Source organism: Oreochromis aureus, linkage group 5 (genome assembly GCF_013358895.1).
Source record: "Oreochromis aureus strain Israel breed Guangdong linkage group 5, ZZ_aureus, whole genome shotgun sequence".
NCBI classification, from domain to species: domain Eukaryota; kingdom Metazoa; phylum Chordata; class Actinopteri; order Cichliformes; family Cichlidae; genus Oreochromis; species Oreochromis aureus.
Window position 1 is genome coordinate 20,214,821 of NC_052946.1, and position 15,210 is coordinate 20,230,030.

General features: G+C 39.1%; 1 protein-coding gene across 4 annotated transcripts; it reads left to right on the forward strand.

The window, feature by feature from the left end:
* The first annotated feature begins 2,092 nt into the window (after positions 1 to 2,092).
* LOC120440157 (cell wall protein DAN4-like) lies at positions 2,093 to 13,219 on the forward strand. Of its 4 annotated transcripts, none has more exons than XM_039611962.1 (18): positions 2,093 to 2,181; positions 2,463 to 2,489; positions 3,240 to 3,551; positions 5,419 to 5,478; positions 5,567 to 5,626; positions 5,817 to 5,867; positions 7,195 to 7,236; positions 7,333 to 7,389; positions 8,374 to 8,436; positions 8,615 to 8,665; positions 8,757 to 8,819; positions 8,930 to 9,031; positions 9,310 to 9,328; positions 10,974 to 10,993; positions 11,081 to 11,121; positions 11,260 to 11,326; positions 12,121 to 12,161; positions 12,262 to 13,219. In XM_039611962.1, exons 1-18 carry the CDS (start codon positions 2,094 to 2,096, stop codon positions 12,352 to 12,354), a joined length of 1,257 nt encoding a protein of 418 aa, XP_039467896.1. In that variant the 5' UTR covers position 2,093; the 3' UTR covers positions 12,355 to 13,219. The 4 variants fall into 4 exon arrangements, with proteins under 4 accessions (XP_039467896.1, XP_039467899.1, XP_039467898.1 ...); XM_039611965.1 differs by having other exon boundaries at positions 8,760 to 8,819; XM_039611964.1 differs by having other exon boundaries at positions 8,377 to 8,436.
* The last annotated feature ends 1,991 nt before the right edge of the window (positions 13,220 to 15,210 follow it).

The window sequence follows — 15,210 nt, forward strand, 5'->3', positions numbered from 1 at the left end:
AGTTAGCATACCGCAGCTTCTTACGCTCAAATGCCTCCTCAATTGCTTCCGCCCATGGTACCGTCAGCTCAATGATGTACGCAAGTTTTTGGGAGTTAGACCAAAGGACGAGGTCTGGTCGCAGAGTAGTTGTTACGATCTCTGTGGGAAAAATTAGCCCCTGATCCAAGTCCACTTGCATCTGCCAATCCCTGGCAACCTTCAGCGGGCGCGGGGTTGAGGGGCTTGTCCTCGGCTTGTCTCCCTCCCAGAAAAATGTTGATGAAAACTGCCTCCTCTTGGTTCATGAAAGGTTGAGTGTTGGTGGATTTTCTTTTGCACTCAACTTTCTCGGCTAGACACCTGAGGACCTGGTTGTGTCTCCATGTGTATCTGCCCTGAGTAAGGCTAGTCCTACAACCAACCAAGATGTGCTTGAGTGTGGCTGGGACTGTACACAGGGGGCAGGATGGGTCCTTTCCAAACCACAGCTGCAGATTTATTGGGGAAGGTAGCACATCATATGTTGCTCAGATGATGAAACTTAGTCTATTAGACTCCATGCCCCAGATTTCACTCCATGAGAGTTTCCTCTTTTCAACACTCTCCCAATTCATCCAGTGACCCTGCTTGGCCAGCGCTACGGCTCTGGCATGTCTGGCTGTTTCCTCTTGTCGACGCACCTCCTCCACCACCATTTTTCAACGTGTGGTTACAGATGCCTGTTGCCATCGAGGTGTTACTGCTCCAAGAACAAATACTCGTCTGCCCTGTTGGATGTGACCCACCACGTCACGATGCTGAAGAGCAGATTTGGCCTGTAGCAAAGATGTGGCTGGGGTCCACTTCCTCCCCGTTGCTAGGGTGGGAGCAGTGCCTCTCACTATTGGGTCCCAGGAGTCCATGAGTGACATCTCAAGCCTCACTTTTGCACATTTAAACTCCTCTACCAGACTAGGGATAGGCAGTGACAGTATCCTGTCGCTATAGACTCTGATGCTGCTGAGGCATTTGGGAAGTCCAAGCCACTTCTTAACGTAGGAGCTCACTGGCCTCTCTAGTCGATTGGAATGATTGAGTGAGACCTCGTACATTGTCAATGGCCACAGTAGTCTAGGTAATAACCCAAACTGGAAGCACCAGAGTTTCAGTTTCCCTGGGAGTGTAGTGCTGTTAATCTGCTTGAGGTCATTAGCCAAGTTCTGTCTTAGTTGTTCTAGTTGCCACGTATGATTGAGGTCTGCATTATACCACCGTCCCAGGCTCTTTATGGGCTTCTCTAAGACTGTTGGAATTTGTTCTCCACTGATATAGAAATATATGAGTGGAGAACAAATTCTGAACTGACAGAAATTTTGGGAGAGAGTGAGGGGAGACATGCAAGGAATGGCCTTCAGTAGATGAGGAAGTATATCAGGTCATATTTATACAGGAACAGAATAAAATTCAGATTGGTTTAATTCATGTTGCACCTGTATCTGCCTGACTGAAAATCATATTTTAGGATGTGGTTCTCTTACTTGCAGGTGCTCAGAAATAAAGCAGGGAAGAGACTGAACATGAAGACATAAGTGTGGCACAATATAAATAAAATTAAACTGAATTATTTTCAGTCACTCAAATCACCTTTCTTCATCATTCTGATGCTCGAGCTGAACTTATGCAGGTCGTCTTGATCATGTCTACATGCCTAAATGAACTGAGTTTCTTTATTTTGATTAGATTAGATATTTGCATTAACAAGTGGTTGAATAGTTGTACCTAATGTAATGGCTATTTAGTGCATAAAAACAATAAAACAAAAAATCTAAAAGACAAAAAAGTAACAGCACAGAGACTATGAACCTTGACAGCTGTTGTGGAAATGAATGCAGAATTAAAACAACAACATAATTACACTAAGCTTGTGTGCGTGCATGTTTTTACCTACAGAAAGCCACAGCAACAGAAATGGTGTAAAACATGCTCTCCTTTTCTTTATATCCTGTGGTTTTAACTCAGGCTAACATCTATAGGCATTTTCAAAAGTCTGTTCATTGTGTAGCGTGTGGTCTTTATGTGGGAGTTTCAGCACTGTTACTTCCTGTGGTTGTACTCTGTGTAAGTTCTGCAAAATGATACTAGTGTATCAGTCAGACGTCTGGACAGTTGTAGTTTTCAGCTTCATCATGTCTGGACTCCTGTTATTTGTCATCTTCGTGAGTAAGTTAAACATCCTGAAAGTTTTTGCATTTTATGTAGCAATAATTTTTGATGGCTGGTTTTCTGTTGAGTGTTTGTGCAGTGTGTGTTTGTTTTGTGTATTTGTATTTTATTTGTATTGAGAAAATTCAGTATGGAGTCCAAAACGAATTTCCTTGTGTTAAATTAAATTGATCTTGACTTCTATCTTGACTCTGATACAATAAAAAACTGTCTACATTTTGTTGAAATTTTAAAAAATTATTAATATTTATATTTAGCTTGTCATTTTTTTCTGACAGTTTCCTCACCTGAGATTCAAGGACAAGGTCAGTCCACAATTTACTATTTTAATTTCAAGCTGTTCTTTAAACATTTAACATGGTTTTCTTCTAAAGAATTGCTCCGTACTGAAATCATAATTTCTCACTGTCATATTTAACAATTAGATTTTTGATAAAATGCCTCTTTAGCTCTTATTGTTTAGTGTGTTTTGGACCAATGCAACAGTGATCTCAGAGACAGACTCAGTCACATTACACTGTCAGCCACCATCATCTGCTTCAATATGTTCAGGTTATTTTATACTGGGGAGCAAGAAACTATCACAGGTTTCTCACGTTTACAGACACAGACAGGAACTGAACTGCTGTTAGTGTCACATCAGAGGTCACCCTCTGAGGGCAAAGTGAGATGTTTTTACACTGTGCAGTATGCAGATGTGAATTCTCCCTCTTCACACAGTAACACAAACTTTGTCAGCATATGAAGTGACAGACTGCTCATCCTGTGATTGGATCAGTCATCATATAGTGTGATAGAGCCTCTCATGGCTTTTGCTTTTTTCAGTTCAACAAAACATTTTTAAGAGTTTTTTTTATTTCAGTGTAAATCACACTGTCCTAAAATTACACACAGGATTATCGTGCTGATTAGTATGTTAATGTAAATTATTAAACATGATGACTGAGTGTTACAGTAGGACTTTTGTCAATTTCAACACAGTTTTATTGTTGCACTGTTGAAACATGAAGTGTTTGTGACTGATGCTTAATGACGGTACATTGATCTTCATGCAGGTCAGAAACCAGAGATGAGTGTTCAGCATTTTGATGGGGAATATGTTCTCATCATATGCTCTCTGCCTGGATCTGTGAAAAACGATACAAGATGTAATCTGTACTTTGGAGAAGCAAGTCGTGCAGTCCTAAATCAAACTGTGAAGAAGGAACGCAACAAAAAAGACCAGAGGTTCTGCCAGTTTTATGTCTCCGTTGCTGATTTTTTGAGACATCTACTTCTTGTTCAACAAAAGGATGCCAGCTGTGATTACAGTTTGGAAAGTGAACCCAACTCTTTGTCACCTCATAGTGATCGATACAACATGCAGGGTAAGTCAAAGAGAAATATAGCCTGTTTTAGTGTATATGATACTACTTTTGAAATTAATAAAACATTAATTAATTAAACTGCTACTGAATGTTGAAGTTGACATAATTTTACAAAGTGTGCCTTAGTCACTGTATAATTATTCCCTCTTTTCTTGTAGTTAATCTGATTAATTTGACTGAATTTCTGTTAAGTTTATTGAATTTCAGCCTGTTTGTCCATTAAAATTCAAAATTAATAGAACTGGTGGTTATAAGACTGCAGCTGTGCCAGAAGATGTGAATAAAGTCACAGTTCAGCTATGGTTAAATTATGAGTAAGCCATTTTGTAAGACTTGTAAATATTAACAGTGTTGAGCATTGAGCCCAGCATGTGCTAGTGGTGAGCAAGGCTGCAGCTGAGGTTGACATGAAATTATTAATATTCTACTTGGTCACAACCCTCTGACCTCCTACACAGATCTCATCTGCTTTTAATATTCAACAATTGTTGTCATTTCCCAAGAAGTGATAGTTTACAAAGACATACAGTGGTGTAAAAAAGTGTTTGCTACCTTCCTGTTTTCCTATTTTTCAAACTCATTTAAATATTAGAAAAAGAAAACACAAGTAGTGAAAAAAAGCAGTTTCTAAATGAATGTGTTTATTATTAAAGACTGCTGTGTATTTTTGTTAATTTCCTGTTTTCTAGGTGTTTTATGAAAACCACATCTCTGCAGTCACTTAGTGTTTCCTCTGGCTCTGAAAAAGATCCTGAATTTCAGGATTTCAATTAATGTTTGTAGTTCAGTTTAACAAACATGACAGTTCTGTCTGAGCAGAGAACCCAAACTGTCTGGAGGGGAAAAGGAGAAAACACAGTTAGCGACCTGTAGAAATGGAGCATAGAGTTACGAGAGACTGCACAAGGAATAAGTTAGAGAGCTTACTTGCCACACATTTACTAGAAGCTTGGGAGAGGTACTTCAGGCTGGAGATTGAAGTGGGGACAACGTGGACCCCAGGCAGCACAGGTGAGCAGGGAGGCTGAGTTCTAGAAGAGATGAAGTGAGGTAGCATGGAGAGTTAGGCAGGATAGCTCCAGACTGAGAATGGCTGGGCAGTGAGGGTCGCAAACTGTCAGGAAGCAGAAGAGACGACAATCCGTGAATGTTGTGCAAATCAAAGTAGTACATTGTTACGGCCCTAGCAGGTTCTCCTCCTGAAGGTGCCTGTGTGGGTGTGTCCTACAATCTCCTATCTGCCTGAGGTGCCACCTCTTTTCTTTTACACAGCTGACTCTCGTCAGTAATTAAAGGGATTTAAGCCCAGGCAATGGTGAGCTCTGGGCTTGAGTGCTGTGTGAGTGGTTACAACTAGTGAGCTGAGTGTTGGTGGTGTTTGCAGCTAGTGAGCTTTGTTTTTGTGGTTTTCAGCTAGTGAGCTGCGTGACCGTGTTTGCAGCTAGTGAGCGGCTCTCTTTTTGACTTACTTTTATTTTGTTGACCAACACTTGAGTTTTGTTTGTTTTCTTTAAATGGTGATAGCGGCTTGTCCGTCTCTTTTAGTTGAGCTACTTTAATAAAACTCTTTAATTTAACCCTGATGCCTTCTTGTCTCCTTTTCTGACCCGGACACTTTTTGTTACTTCCCCCTCACCGCCTAGACCCCTCAGGGGAACGTAACATACATAGAAGCCGGTTCATGATTTACCACTTAAGGCCGAAACAACAATCCGTCACCTGAGAGCTGCCACGCTGCTCTTTAAATACCCGGCAGATGACTCCCAATGCTCCGCAGGCAAACACAAGAAAACCAACCAACAAAATCACCCATCAAAACATAGACATTAATTTATATACACAAACCCATTTGTTTTTTTAATTCTAGATATTTTGGAGAAAGAATCACCAACAACCAAAGTGAACTCACCATGTACCATGACCACAGGTAAGACTATACATCTAAGTATCATACAGAACATTGTGAATGTTTTCTTTAGATTTAGAAAAAACCAACTTTTTATGTATTTATACAGCACTGAGTCTCAGCAATCCCAGTGCTTCCAATAATACCACTCCTGTAACCCCACTATCAGGTAACTAAATCACTGATGTGGTATGTGTGACAGTAATTAATCAGAAATAGAAAAGCTGGTTAATCTGAGCCCTACAATTAGTGTGACCTAAGAACATGGCATGAGTAGAGATGATAATGTGATTCTGTTATGAGTGCATGAAAAATGCAAAAACACAAAATAAGTTTTAAATGTTTCTGTTTCACTTCAGAAGTTCCAAATCTTCAAAACCCTACCTCACAAAAGAAAAAGAAAACATCAGGTAAGTAAAAACAATTCAACCATTTTAAAGTGCATAATATTTTCCTTATTAATATTGTAATACTGTATGTTTTAACCACATTCTTTATATACAATGATACAGCAGCTGTGTGTACTTTGTGCATTGATGAAATTCTCAGCATGTTAACATATTAAGTTCATTCAGCTCCCAGTGTGTTCACTCTGAGTTAAGCATATCCATGATTAGAAAAAGAAAGTCATCATTAGTTGAACTCCACAACAAGGACACATCCTTGCAATGAGTATATAAAGCACCATGTCGCCATTTTAATTCTGATAGATCTGGAGAGGATTCATCATTAAATCTGTTTGAAAATAAATACAAAACTACTGTTTTTCATCCTCACTTCTATAGAGTATTTTGTGATTTCTGAAATAAAAATGCTTAATAAGATTGACAGAAAAGCACTGCTTTAATTTTCCAAAGTAAAACCATTAATAACTTGATAAATGAAAAATAGCAGCCTTCATTGAGAGATGTTGGCTCTTACAGCCATAACAGAAATATTTTACTTTTTTACTGATAATAATAAGAGATAAGCAACAGTAACTGTTTTACATGTGAAAAAAAATACACAGCAGCTTTCAGTCTTTAATGAGTGTGAAGTTTAATCAGAAAGGAAAACATGTTATAAATAATACATGTTGGTCAGGTGGATATAAGATATTTTAGTATGATTTTTGATGGATGGGTCATTTTAAATAAGATGTACAGATGATGTGGTAATAAAGTCTTTTCCACAGTAAGATACAGCAAATGTTTCCTGTGCAAAGAAACTGCTCACTGTCCTCAGAGTCACAGTTAGAGAGAAGTAGACTAGATATTATTTTGAGCTGATAATAAATCCACAGTATCCACTGGCTCTGTCCTGTCTTTACCACTGAATGATAATAAAAGGTCTCATCTTAGAGACCTTTTATTAGTAGAATAACAATAATGCCATGATTCCAATACATTACCTTCTTGGATTAATAATTAACTCTGTCCATTTCCAAGCACCAGAGAAATACAAAGACGAGAACAATAAATATTTAACAGACATATAAAACATTTTCAGTAAAGACTCAGAGTAAAGGTGGAGGTAAAAACTAATTTTATATTTTATGACAGTTCCCCAAATACTCCAGTTTGAAACAAAGTGGGGGATTGACTGATTAACTTATTTTGCATTTAGGATGGAAATGCTGCAGTACTGTGACAGTAAATTTGTTTTTAGTCTCAAAATGTCTTCTTTTAAAATGACTGTGTGAAAGGAAAAAACTTGTCATGTTGATTTATTTGTCTTCTTTTATTCTGTTGTGAAAAGCAGCATCAAGAATAACCACCACAAAGTCAACATCTACCACAGGCAGGACAGAGTACATTTAAATATCAGTCCAGATCACTTCTTTTTTTCACACCACTTCTTAAAATGATCTTAAATGTGTTTTGTGGATTTATGCAGCAAAACCGCAGCAAGATTCTTCCCCCTCTACCACTGTGAACTCACCGTCTAAGTCAGGTAACTGATGTGTTTTGTGTGACAATCGTTAATAGCACATTTAAATAAGCTGTTAGTGTCAGTCTTACAGTCAGCGCGACCTTTGCAGTCAAAACATGTGAAGATGTTTTGAAAGCAGAGGTCATGAGACAGGATCACAGGTAAGATTGTTATGTATGCATCAAAAATTCAAACATAAGCATAAACATTTGCTAAAATGAGCTTCAATGAAGCAACAGCTGAGCCATTAATTTAGCAATTTTTTTTATCATAAATTTGTAACTTCCTGCAGGTAAAGAAAGAGCCTGTTCGTGCGAAAGCAGAGGAACTATGTAGAGTGACAACAGTTTTTTCTTTTTGTGGCTGAAATTACAAAATGTTTACTGAAGTAATTCTGTCCTCAGAGTTAGCATCAGTTTTCCAGTTAGACACAAAGTGAACCTGCTCACACAGTCAGGCACAGAAGTTACATTAACTTGAATTCTATGATAATTACGACTGTCTACTGTCTGGTCTCGATGTTATTTTGTTCCTCTGAGGTACGGGGATTTCTAAAACTGAAATAACACAGAGAAAATAAATAAACCAACACATTTTTATCAGAGCAAAGCCTACATGATTTCTCTTATCTGTATAACAAAAGTTGTAATCATTAAATTCTCTTAACTTAATCATTGCTCATGTGACTGCTGACCAAGAAAACTAAAAGTACTGTTTTGAGTGTGACACCAAAAATAACCACCAGAGGGACACAAAGACAAGAACTATTCAGCATCTCCAGACATTTACACTCATCTTCTGTCTGCACTAAATTTACAACAATACACAAAATATTAGAATTTGGAACAAAGCGGTGGATCGACTGAGTAACTAACAATACTGCTGGGAAAGAAATAGTTAGTGATTAATGCGATAATACATTTGATTATTAGTTCAAAATGACTTGATAACTCAATCACACAATCACTATAAAAAAGTCTTTAACATTTTTGTGCATTTATGCAGCAGAATCAAGTCTCACGACAGCCAGGGCTTCCACTTCTACCAGTACTGTGGACTCACCATCAGGTAACTAAATTACTGAGGTTTTATGCATTGTAGCGTTATTTAATCAGAAATTATTGATTTTTCTTTATTAAAGCAATCCTCCTCAAAGCAAAGACATGGAGTTTTGGTGTAATATATTGTTTTGTTTTTTTTGTTTTTTTTAAAATCAATAAATACACTTTTATTCTAAACATTGTAGAAGAAGTCTCAAGAAAGATAAACACAAAATCATCATTTACCTTGACCACAGGTATGACATACAATTCATGTGAATATTAACACTGATCATCACACATAGCTTCTTAAATCTTAGATCTTAAACATTTTTTGTGCTTTTGCAGCAGAATCGAGTCTCAGCAGTTTCAGTGCTTCCACTTCTACCACTTCTGTCATCTCACCATCAGGTAATTAAATTACTGATGCATCATTTGTGACAATAGTTAATAATAAATCAGAGCAGACATTAATCTCCTTTTCAGTTAGAGATGAGATGTGTTTGTGGTTTCCTAAACAGGAACGGGGACACTGACTGTTGTGCTGGTCGTCGTTGGTTCTGGTGTAACTGTGGGTGCCATCTTATTGGTACTGGCACTTTTCAGATCTAAAAGAAGAACGGGTGAGATCTCAATCAGTTAATATGTGAAAGTGTGCAGATATCTATGAGAGTTAGAGTGTAATACTAACATTTCACACTGAGTGGATTAATACTGACTACAGTGTCTTCTTCTTACAAGCAGTTTTGTAGTCAGATTTGTTGTTAGAGGCTCTTCTGTGTCACAGACGTCTCACTGAATCAGAGCTTGTTAGTTTGTAATTAACGGCTGTAAAGCTGATCTGATGCCCAACATGACCCCAGCAGACTGACTGTCACTTCTTTGTTGCTGTTTATTCCAGAAGGATATTCTCTAAAGAGGTAAGAAACCTGTTTTCAGCAAACCTGAGTAGTAAGTAAGTATTCTTTTGTTATCACTTGTACAGGCAGAAGTTAAACTTACTGACTTTAGATTGTTTTCTTACACCCCCGTTCTCTGTTGCCTGTTGGGGCGGGGGGGCTGGGAGGAGGAGTTGGCCGTCTGATTGGGGTCTGGAATGTGGGGTCTCCCTGCTGCTGCGGAGTCGGGGTGGTCTGCTTCTCTCCACCCCAGGGAAAAGGGTAACACCACCTGGGTCTGGGTGCAGTTTCCCCCTCCAGGGGCAAGGGTACCTAGACCTGGGGCTTAGAGTACGCTTGGGGAGTGTGATTGTGTGTACAGTGTCTCTTTATGTCTGTCTCCACGTTGGGTGAGTGCTGAGTAATCGCATATGAGAGCATGAGGGTGGGAATGGATGTTTGTATCTGTGTGTGCCTGTTTGTTTGTGTCTATATGTCAGGTTGGGTATCAGACGCCACCTCTCTAGGAACATCTCAGGCCCTCCAAGGTATGGAGGCCTATCTCCCCCCACCACACCACTGGGGTGCCCTCGGCCTCTCGGCCTGGGGCTTGGTCACTCTGGCACAGCTGGCTGCCGGCGGAGCTCATGGGCACGTCACTGCAACCCCCCCTGGCTTCTGCTCCATGGCTGCTGAGTGACCCCTCATTTGGGGCTCTCCTCAGCTCTTTCCGGGAGAGTGGCGCGGCTGCCCCTCCATTGGTCTTCGTTGGTCTTCCTTGGTCTCTTGTGCTCTGGGGGTCTCTGGATGTCTGGAGCCTGGATATCCTCCATACCTGCTTCATGCCCTGGAGGACGGGGCTATGGCCCCCCACACCCTCTAGCACATCATTACATGAAGGAACCTTTTAAATACAAGCGCGTTCATGCTCACAGGTGTACACACGGGTGCTCACACACACTAACTACACCCTTTTGGGCTCTTACCTCAAAGCACACTGTGCGCTGTCGATCCTACGTGCTGCACAATAATGTTTAATATTTAGTATTTACTGTTATATTCACATAGATCATCACGATGATGTTGTTTATTATATTGCTTTATTTTTTGCTTGTTTTCTCTTTTTTCTTTCTCAACAGGTGATCCAGGTGATTGATATATGTATTTTTTGTCTGATGGTTTTGTTGGTTTTTGTTTTTTGCCCTTTGTCACCGTTCCTCTTCCCCACTGTCTTTCTTTCCCTCTTTCTTTCCCCCAGTCATGTCTGTCCCGTGTGTAGCAAGCGAAAATAAAATAAAATAAACAATAAAAGCAAAGGTGAATCAAATGGACCAATACGGCAAGGCTGGGATGGTCCATTTGGTAAAGTAAATTCGTTGGGCATCTTTCTTTGCCTTTAGACAATAATTCTGATGGCAAAAGAACCAAATGGGAAAGGTGAAAAAAAAAAAATAGATTGTTTTCTTATTCAGCAACTAAACAGAATTATTGGAAGAGTTGTGGATTAAATGCCTTGCTCAGGGGCAGTGGGGCACTTCAGGGCAGAAAGTCCATTCACTTTCCTGTATCAAAAACCAGCCTTTAAAGTAGTAATCAAACAGAGTAATATGATGGGTCTATGGAGAATATTCAGGATTTATATGACTTTTGTTTATTTTTTAAATTAATTTTCCTTTTCTATGTTTAGGACAAGAACCAACATCCAAGGTATTGTTGTGTTGTTGATTTATACAATACCTAGAACAGTATTTATACACTTGTTAACTGAGCTTTATTATTTACCTCCTGCTGCAGATGACTTTGTGTGCATGACAAATATTGACCCTGGAAGAATGGTAAATAAACTAAAATGTTTGTCAAATTCTACACTAAAACATTCAAAAATGTAAATACAAAAGGTTTAAAGGTAGGTTAACGTTAATGTATTATTAATGGATTTTCTCATTTAATGTCCTCTTTCCTGCTGCATAAAGTTACCTGAAGGTGATGATGGAGCCTACAGTGTGATCACTTCAATACCCGGTGCCAGCTGTGCTACCGGTGAGCTGTTTTTATTTTTTTATTTATTTTTGTTTTCCTTTTGTTTTACACCTCCTTAAACACTGTAGTACAGGGTGGAAGACAAATTTCAATATTGTAATTATATTATTATACCACAGCTGTGGGAACATCTTTTATGTGGGGACAGGGGGTGTTGAAGGGATGACATATGTGAAAACTGGGGTACCTCAACAGCAATATGAAAACAGATATTTATATAAATGTTGTAAATTGTACATGGTTATGGATGTTTGATGAAATGTGTGTTTGAAAAGTAAATATTGCAGCACTTTATCTGCAAAGACCTTGTAACATAACACACAACTACACAGTTTTTAATTATACTTGTGGACATCCACCATCCACCAGGGGGTGCTGCAGGACCCTCAGTGTCCCTAATCTCCGCAGTCCTGACAGCTTTAAAGAGAATGTACAATAGATTCCTCAGTTTATCTGCAGGTTTAGTTATTTAGTTGTTGTGTTTCTTTTAAAGTATGACAAAGTGAATACTGTATCATATAAAGAGTTGCACCACTGAAAAAAGCAAATCTTTCAGAAACATTGTTGCTTTTATTTGCTGCATGAAAAACACCAACAAAAGATCTTTCGGGTCCTTTTAAAGAAAAAAAATAGTGAAATGACAGTAACATGTGGTGTATGCCCTTCAGTACATGGGGAAGTACACCAGGTCATATTTGTGCAGGAATAGAACAAACTGTATTACTTCAGTTCTTCTTGCACTTTGTATCTGTCTAAAAACAGCAGTTTTAGTTTTATGATTCTCTTAATTGCAGGTGCTGAGAAACTGAACAAACAAGAAAGGAAAGAGCAAGATGTAAGTGAGACAAAGTTTCAGTAATTAAGATGTTTGTTATTTGGCTTTGAAGATGTTATAGACGTAAATGACTCTTACAGCTATGTTCTTTCTTTTTTAGTCTGATATTTATCATCCATACGCCACCATCTCTGAGAAACCAGCTGCACCAGTCTCACAGGACATGACCTACAGCATGCTGCAGGCACATTGATGATGCTTATTATTTTATTTTCAGTAATGTAAATACCCACTGTTACTCTGTCAGTACTGGAAATGTTTTCTGTTCCTTGAACAAACTGTACTCTGCAGAAGCTGCAAGTTAAGATTGTAACCGTGTTTTTGTTCTAATCAATGTTAGCACAACATTTTGAAATTGGATATTTTTCGGTATTGTAAGACATTAAACACAGAGACATACTTATATACAAACACATGATACGGTATCATGCACACAACCAAAGATCCCAGAGGGACTAAAAGAGAAGTAATGCACATTATGTCATTCCATAACCAGTTCACTTAATCAAAATAGACTGGTAATGGGGCTGCAGTGTTTATTTCAATTCAACCCAGTTTTGTTTATATAGCACAAAAGCACAACAACAGTTACCTCAAGATTATCACTGTTACCTCAGAGCATGAGGGTCCTGGAATCCAAACCACCAGCCAGCTGGGCTTTTCTGTGTGGAGTTTGGATGTTCTCACTGTGCTGGGTCGGTTCTCTCCAGGCTTCCTTCCATACTTCAAAGACATGCATGGTGTTAGGTTAACTGGGGGATTGAAATTGGTCACACTGCATAAAGGTTTTCCTGTCTTTATGTGTTAGGGCCCCATTATATCTGCCTTTCATGTATATAAGACACTGTAGTCACTATATTTCTGCTAGTTAATGTCAAATTGCCATCTGTGTTTAGCTCAAAAATTTTGCACAGCATTTTTCCTGAAACTATTTTTTCTTGTATACAGGGAGTGCAGAATTATTAGGCAAATGAGTATTTTGTCCACATCATCCTCTTCATGCATGTTGTCTTACTCCAAGCTGTATAGGCTCGAAAGCCTACTACCAATTAAGCATATTAGGTGATGTGCATCTCTGTAATGAGAAGGGTGTGGTCTAATGACATCAACACCCTATATCAGGTGTGCATAATTATTAGGCAACTTCCTTTCCTTTGGCAAAATGGGTCAAAAGAAGGACTTGACAGGCTCAGAAAAGTCAAAATAGTGAGATATCTTGCAGAGGGATGCAGCAGTCTTAAAATTGCAAAGCTTCTGAAGTGTGATCATCGAACAATCAAGCGTTTCATTCAAAATAGTCAACAGGGTCGCAAGAAGCGTGTGGAAAAACCAAGGCGCAAAATAACTGCCCATGAACTGAGAAAAGTCAAGCGTGCAGCTGCCAAGATGCCACTTGCCACCAGTTTGGCCATATTTCAGAGCTGCAACATCACTGGAGTGCCCAAAAGCACAAGGTGTGCAATACTCAGAGACATGGCCAAGGTAAGAAAGGCTGAAAGACGACCACCACTGAACAAGACACACAAGCTGAAACGTCAAGACTGGGCCAAGAAATATCTCAAGACTGATTTTTCTAAGGTTTTATGGACTGATGAAATGAGAGTGAGTCTTGATGGGCCAGATGGATGGGCCCGTGGCTGGATTGGTAAAGGGCAGAGAGCTCCAGTCCGACTCAGACGCCAGCAAGGTGGAGGTGGAGTACTGGTTTGGGCTGGTATCGTCAAAGATGAGCTTGTGGGGCCTTTTCGGGTTGAGGATGGAGTCAAGCTCAACTCCCAGTCCTACTGCCAGTTTCTGGAAGACACCTTCTTCAAGCAGTGGTACAGGAAGAAGTCTGCATCCTTCAAGAAAAACATGATTTTCATGCAGGACAATGTTCCATCACACGCGTCCAAGTACTCCACAGCGTGGCTGGCAAGAAAGGGTATAAAAGGAGAAAAACTAATGACATGGCCTCCTTGTTCACCTGATCTGAACCCCATTGAGAACCTGTGGTCCATCATCAAATGTGAGATTTACAAGGAGGGAAAACAGTACACCTCTCTGAACAGTGTCTGGGAGGCTGTGGTTGCTGCTGCACGCAATGTTGATGGTGAACAGATCAAAACACTGACAGAATCCATGGATGGCAGGCTTTTGAGTGTCCTTGCAAAGAAAGGTGGCTATATTGGTCGCTGATTTGTTTTTGTTTTGTTTTGAATGTCAGAAATGTATATTTGTGAATGTGGAGATGTTATATTGGTTTCACTGGTAAAATAAATAATTGAAATGGGTATATATTTGTTTTTGTTAAGTTGTCTAATAATTATGCACAGTAATAGTCACCTGCACACACAGATATCCCCCTAAAACAGCTAAAACTAAAAACAAACTAAAACTACTTCCAAAAACATTCAGCTTTGATATTAATGAGTTTTTGGGTTCATTGAGAACATGGTTGTTGTTCAATAATAAAATTATTCCTCAAAAATACAACTTGCCTAATAATTCTGCACTCCCTGTATATTATTTCCAAGTAATGACCCTTTTTCACTTTTGTATTTTATTCTATTAAATATTTGTTAGACACTGGCAGGAGGCTGCTTTTGTATCTGGGTTAAGAACAGTAGGGGTTGGTTTTTTTTGTTTTTGTTGCTTTTGCTTTGACCAGAGCTGAGGGCCTAAAGTGGCCGTGGCTGGGCTGTAACGGTGGAGGCTTTCTCTTCAGTGGTTTGTGGTTGTCTGTGCAGCCCTGGTTTGAACTGCACTGTAGTAACAGTGTGTGTAAAACTGAGATGTACATTCGAGGCAAAGTAATTCCTTGGACCTCTGCTTACAGGAAAACCACAATACTGAACTGGGATTCAAACGTGTGTGAATATTTTTAAAATTATTATTAGTAAAATAACTTCTTAAGGTCTTAATCAAGTATAACTGTGTGTTATTTGTACTGGTTTGAAATAAATATTCTCTCTGTTAATTTCCCATGATGGCGTCCCTGTTATTAAAACTCTTGAGTTTTTACTGCCACATGTTGCCACACAGACATCTGGGAAACTAAGCCCACGGC